This window comes from Erigeron canadensis, chromosome 5, assembly GCF_010389155.1.
Source record: "Erigeron canadensis isolate Cc75 chromosome 5, C_canadensis_v1, whole genome shotgun sequence".
NCBI lineage: Eukaryota > Viridiplantae > Streptophyta > Magnoliopsida > Asterales > Asteraceae > Erigeron > Erigeron canadensis.
The window spans coordinates 10,652,950-10,659,579 of record NC_057765.1 but is presented as its reverse complement, the minus strand read 5'-3'; the positions used below and the strand labels follow the sequence as shown (position 1 = coordinate 10,659,579).

At 30.6% G+C, this 6,630-nt stretch overlaps 1 protein-coding gene across 1 annotated transcript; it reads left to right on the top strand.

The window, feature by feature from the left end:
- Positions 1-356: 356 nt before the first annotated feature.
- LOC122602243 (UDP-glycosyltransferase 74G1-like) lies at positions 357-6,265 on the top strand. Its single transcript, XM_043774954.1, has 2 exons — positions 357-1,030; positions 5,482-6,265. The coding sequence occupies exons 1-2, from the start codon at positions 380-382 to the stop codon at positions 6,199-6,201; spliced, it is 1,371 nt and encodes a 456-aa protein (XP_043630889.1). The 5' UTR covers positions 357-379; the 3' UTR covers positions 6,202-6,265.
- The last annotated feature ends 365 nt before the right edge of the window (positions 6,266-6,630 follow it).

Sequence of the window (6,630 nt, the reverse complement as noted above, 5' to 3'; positions counted from 1 at the left end):
TTTCATACAAATAGTTTTTTAGATTATTTGTGTTAAAAACGCAATAATCAGATAATCACTTTATAACGAAATCTCAAACACTCTTTACGGTAATCATTAATTCGATCTCTGAAATTATAAACTTAAATTTTTTTAAGAAAAGTTAAGAATTAAATAAATAAAAAAAAGAATTAATAGATACTGTACTACTTATTCCATTTATTAGATTTTAGAAATATTTTTAGAAGATGAATTATTAAGAAAAGGATGAAATGAAAGTGGTGATGTCCATAAAGATGAATAATCCAATATGAGTGACTACAGCCATGACATATTGTCCAATCATTTAATATATATATACATCAAAACAAATCACTAGCAGCCCAAAAACACATATCACATGGCACAACAACATAAACCACGACATGTACTACTCTTCCCATTTCCTGCACAAGGTCACATGAACCCTCTAATCCAATTTGCCAAACGTTTAAATTCCAAAGGTGTCAAAACAACACTCATAACAACTATATACACCTCAAATTCTATCTTAGCACACAACACATCCGCCACTTCCATCGACATCCTATCGGTTTCGGACGGTTTCGATGAAGGTGGCTATGCTAGTGCCGATAGCTCCGAAACGTACCTCGATACATTTCGTAAAGTCGGGTCACAATCATTACTTAACGAGCTCAAAAAACTTCAAAGTCAAGGAGAAAAAATTGATGCGGTCATATATGATGCATTTATGCCATGGGTAATGGATGTAGTTATAGAAGCTGGTATTAAAGGTGGTGCTTTCTTTACTCAAGCTTGTGGTGTAAACAATATATATTATCATGTTTATAAAGGATATATATCTTTGCCATTGAGTTCGAATAGCGTTACGGTTCCTGGATTGCCAACGCTTGAAAGCTGGGAGACACCATCTTTTGTGCATAATTATGGACCATACCCTGGTTGGTCTCAAACTGTGTTTAATCAGTTTGATAATATTGATAAAGCAACTTGGGTCTTCACAAATACTTTCTACGAACTCGAGGAACAGGTATGCGTTTAATTAATTTCGTTTTAATCTTTAGACCACGTAAATCATCAGTTTGTTGGCATCATATCAGTAATACATGGATCTAAAACATTGACCTTTACATAAATCACCACACTAAAAACTCCGTCACCACTCACCACACCAACCTACAACACGCCGAACTCACAAAACAGTGGCCACCAATTTGGTCCACCATATGATTGTCTTATAGTTAAAGTTAATAAAACGAGCATGGTACCCGTACAATGTGATGGTAATGATGATAGTGTGATGGCTGCGACGGATGGCGATGGTGGTGTCAACGTCAAATGGTGTAGGTAATTGATGTAAATGTGTTTCATTTAAAAGGGGTACGTAGTACAGATATTTTATAAAATAAAGGACTAATAGTGTAATTTGATATTAAAGATTTATGGTGATTTAATTTAAGAAAATGATTAATCTTCCTAACTAAATACCCTAAAGATCCTTCTAATTACAAGATGATGACATGTGAAAAAATCAGATGACAAGATTAGGAAAGAGAATTAGGGGATAACACATATCACATTCTTAGAGTTTAGGAGGATTTTTAGGCTATTCTTTAATAGGATTAATCATTTTCCTTTAATTTATTAAGCTAGTTTGGTCAATTCACATTTCCCATTTTTCTTAAACTTTCAATACTAGGGTATAACTGTTATATGTGAATGTTCATTTGAAAACTAAATTTTTTGTGAAAACTAAAAACTTAGTTAAAACACACTGTGATCCGAATTTAACATAATGTGTTTTAATTGTGTTTTTATAAAACACAATGTGTTTTTATTGTGTAATCTAAAATACGTTGTGTTAAGTTTAAATTACAGTGTGTTTTTGATAGCGTTGTAAATTAGAAAATTGTTTAAACAAACTGTGATATGAACTTAATATAATGTGTTTCTGAAAAACATATTAAAAACACATTGTGTTAAATTCAGATCACAGTATGTTTGATAGTTTTCTAATTTTCACGAAAATTTTAAATGATAAAAACTCATTGTTATATAGCAGGAAGTATAGATTAATGCTTTTAGCTTAACATCATGGTTTTCGATGTGTCACTTTTGTACTAGAACATACTACTACACATTTCGTGTATGTAATTGAAAGTAATAACTTTTTTAATTATCATGGGGTACACCTTCTAGAAAGATAAAATATTAAAAAGGAGATTGTTTTGTATGACATTTTGGCCTTTTCGGTAAAAGTTAAAAGTGAAATATTTTGCTGTTGTTTTAGATAAATAACCTTTTGTTATTTAGCATTTCTTTCATAAAAGTAACTTCCAATGTCGTTTTTTACGAATTTTGGGTCTCAAATACCGTCTTCAACGATGTATGAGAATGTTGAGATTTAGACAGTCTTACCCCTACCAAAAGTAAAGAGACTGCTTCCAGGTTCTACTAAAGGTAGAAAAAGACCTCCAGCCTTATTGGGCATGAGGATTAAACCCATAACTTCTGGCTCCAATCACTGATCCAACCCAGTTAGCATTGCTTCATATTACTTTATACTAGTATTTATGTCTGTTCGATGGACGGATAATATCAGAATATATATCAAAGATATATATCAAAATAATAAATAATTAAACAGGTGGAAAATAACTAAACATGAACAAAGCAGATTTAAAAGAATAAACTCTTTTATAGTAGATGAAGAATCTATAATCAAATTAAACTATATTTGACAACAAACTAAATTAAAGAGATGAAAAATAAAATAAGAAGAGGAGGGAAAATATGAACAAAATACCAATAATAAAATTAAAGTGATATAAAAACCTGTATATATTTTTTGTTGAAAATTTGTTGAACTTGATTTGTTTATTAAAGATAAAGAGAGGAGGAAAAAATATAAATGAGAATGATTAATGTATTTATATAATAATTTATTAGGAAAGTTTTAAAGGTATTTATATATCTTTAAAAGTTAAAAGGATTTTTTTTGATAGAAAAATATTTAAAAAAACAATGTTACTCTTCAATTTAAAAAAAAATATATATAAATATATTTTGGATGAAAAGGGATTTATAGATGATAGTGTAAAACAAAAAATGAAAGTGTAAAAATGAGTATTCTTCTGTGTGTTATGCTGCTGCGCTTTCGTCTGGAACCCCCAAAATAATAGCAGCTCAATGAAAATAGGGTTCTTTTTTCTACCGCTGCCTTCACACAGCCAAAAAGAAACCGAAAATAGTGATAGTGGGCTCTTTTGATCGGCTCCAATACCAGGCCCAAAAATGAATTCACCAAATACCCAACAAATATTAGAAGCCACAAAAACAAAATAATATTAGTCCGTAATCATAATCTTAATCATCATAATTTTAATATAAATTACTAATACGATACCCGCACAATGTGACGGTGATTATGACGGCGACGATGTGGGTCGTGGGGCGATTGTTGATGGTAGATGAGGCATTTAATGGTGTATATAATTGATGTAAAGTGTAAATGGAGATATTTTTAAAAATAAAGGATTGATAATGTAATTTAATCATTAATATTTTTCAGGTTGCTAAGTAAAAATATTACAAATTTTTTTATTTTTTTATAATATAGTAGAGATAAGAAATTGACCTAACAACATATTGCCCAATCACAATTCTCTAATCCTCAAAATTGAACATTGATAATGTCAAAAAAAAATCATAATAATCATTATCCAAATTTATTAATATATTATTATTTATGTTAGTATTTGTAAAGAAATTCTCATTAATTATATTTTTTTATTTTTCATCAATAATTACAGTTTTTAATTTTATTAAATACTTAATTTATGATTGTTACATTTTATAGCCATGTACTTGAGAAATGTCTTTAAAATTTTCATCATTTAATTAATTAAAAAATTTTCTTAATTATTTTCAATGAGTATATAAATGAGAAATATAAAATATGTGTAAAACTACTTTTTAATATTTTAATCCAGTTAATTTAACCTATCGTATGTATATATGGTATTAGAATCTAATAAGTAAGTTAAATAAATAACGATAGACGATTTTTACATAATTCTATATTTTTTTAGATAATAATTTTTTTGTTTTAATTTTATTAACCGATAATTTACTAATTAATAATGAGTTTCATTTATTTAGATCTCAAACTCTAACTTTTAGTTCGATTATGAATCACGAAAATTGTTTTTTAATTTATTTATTTAGTCTTTAAAATTTGAGTTAAAAAATTCATTTTAGTTTGTAATTACAATGTTCAATTTTTAAGTACGTACAATCGTACATTGCGATACTCAAGTTAAAATCCGAAAGTGTCTTAGGATGATAATAAGTAACAAAAAACAAATCAAAAAATATAAACAAATAATGAACACAATAAAGTATTTTAAAAGATGAAATACATTATATTGTTTTAATTTGATTATACTTATATCTTTTACATTTAAATTTACAAATTTAACTATTCAACTTATTTTGAGAATGTAACAAACAACTTGTGTATTTAATATAAGGGAAAATGATTCGTACTGCAGACTTTATCTAAGCTTAGGTACTGCCATATTAAAAAAAGTTACAGATTAAACCTTTGAATTTTATAAACATACATAACCCTCCTAAATTTTACATAAACCCCCTCTGAATTTTACATAATCTCCTGCTTTACCTAAGAAAGGTACTTCATGTTTTACCTAACCTTTCCCCTTAATATAATTGAAAAAGATAATTGAAATGGTGAACGTGAATGGAGGAACTCAGTCAAAGAGTGGTCCGTATGGGTGTGGGATCGGCTGGGTAGTCCACCATAAACATCAAACTTCTCTATAAAAAATGCAATGGAATTCGCATAGTGAGCTTAGCGAATGGACCAACAAATCATCAAATGGGACTTTAAGCTTGAATATATATACTCCCGTTTCGCTTGTACACATATAATATATAATATTATATTTTATTGTATAATAATAAATATAATATTATGTATGAGTATATTTATAACTTATTATAATTGTGTTTGGGATTAAATGATTTAATTGATATTTTTATTTTTGGCTTTTCATGTGAAAAAATGTGGGTCAACCCACACCCGACCCGCGCCCAACCCGCTTTGACCCGCACCCGGTTGACCCGCATTATTGAAATTACCCGCCTCGACCCGCACCCATTTCGATCCGCATCCGTTTTGACCCGTTACCCAAACCCGCCCGCCCCGCCCATTTTGCCAGGCGTACATCAAATGGACCAACAAAATTACTTATGCAACTAACAAGTAACTAACAACATATAAATTGAACTTAAAATTAAATGCAAAAAAATAAAGGATATTAGCTAATAAATAATCATGCACGTACAATATGCATAATTTAGCTAATATCAGATTGTATGATTAATTACTGAATTATATATATATATATATATATGTCATAGTTTGTATTAATCAGTATCATTTAAAATTATAATTAGGTGATAGAGTGGATGAAGAAGATGTGGAACTTGAAAGTAATCGGGCCAACACTTCCGTCAATGTACCTTGATAAACAAATAGAAGAGGATACAGATTATGGGATCAATCTCATCAAAGCAAACCATAGTGAATGCATCAACTGGCTAAATGATAAGCCAAAGGAATCAGTTGTTTATGTGTCATTTGGCAGCGCGGCACGACTTGAACCAGAGCAAATGGAAGAAGTTGCATTGGGTTTGATTAATAGCGACACAAACTTCTTGTGGGTTGTAAGGGCCGATGAAGAGGAAAAGCTCCCTAAAGGGTTCCTTGATACAAAACCCGAAAAAGGTCTGATAGTGGCATGGTGTAAACAGTTGGAAGTGCTAGCACATGAGTCAGTAGGATGCTTTCTCACCCATTGTGGGTTTAACTCGACTCTTGAATCCATAAGTTTGGGAGTACCACTTGTGGCAATGCCTCAATGGACGGATCAGATTACCAACGCCAAGTGCATAGAAGATATTTGGGGAGTTGGAATAAGAGTTAAGGCTGACGAGAAGGGGATAGTGAGGCGGGAAAATCTAGTGTCGTGTATAAATGAGATTATGGAGGGTGAGAGAGGACTCGTAGCAAGGAAGAATACAATTAAGTGGAAGGAATTGGCTAAGAAATCCGTTGATCAAGGTGGGAAATCAGACAAGGATATCGATACATTTGTGTCTGAACTAGTTAATTAGTTCATAATTAAATGTTGATTTTCCATCATGCTTTAGTCATTTTAAAAACTTGATTTCTACTTTATTTAATGTTTCCAGGTGTTTCGAATGGAACTTTTTGAATGACATTGCCCAGTTCAGTGAGTAACTAAATTATAAGAGAGTAGTGATAGAATAGATATTTAGCCAAAATCAATTCCCTTCTCATTAATCATGAGTATAAATAGTTACAAATGTTTGATAAACAACCCTCTAATATTTGACATTTACATAAACAAATACAAATAGATATTAGTCTAATATACCCCCTCAGTCTAAGGAGGAGGATCACGAATGCTTAGACTGGAACGAAACTCTGTGAATAGAAGTCGAGGCAGGCCTTTGGTGAAAATATCAGCAAGCTGGTAGCGTGATGGAACATGAAGAACACGCACCTCACCTGTCAGCACT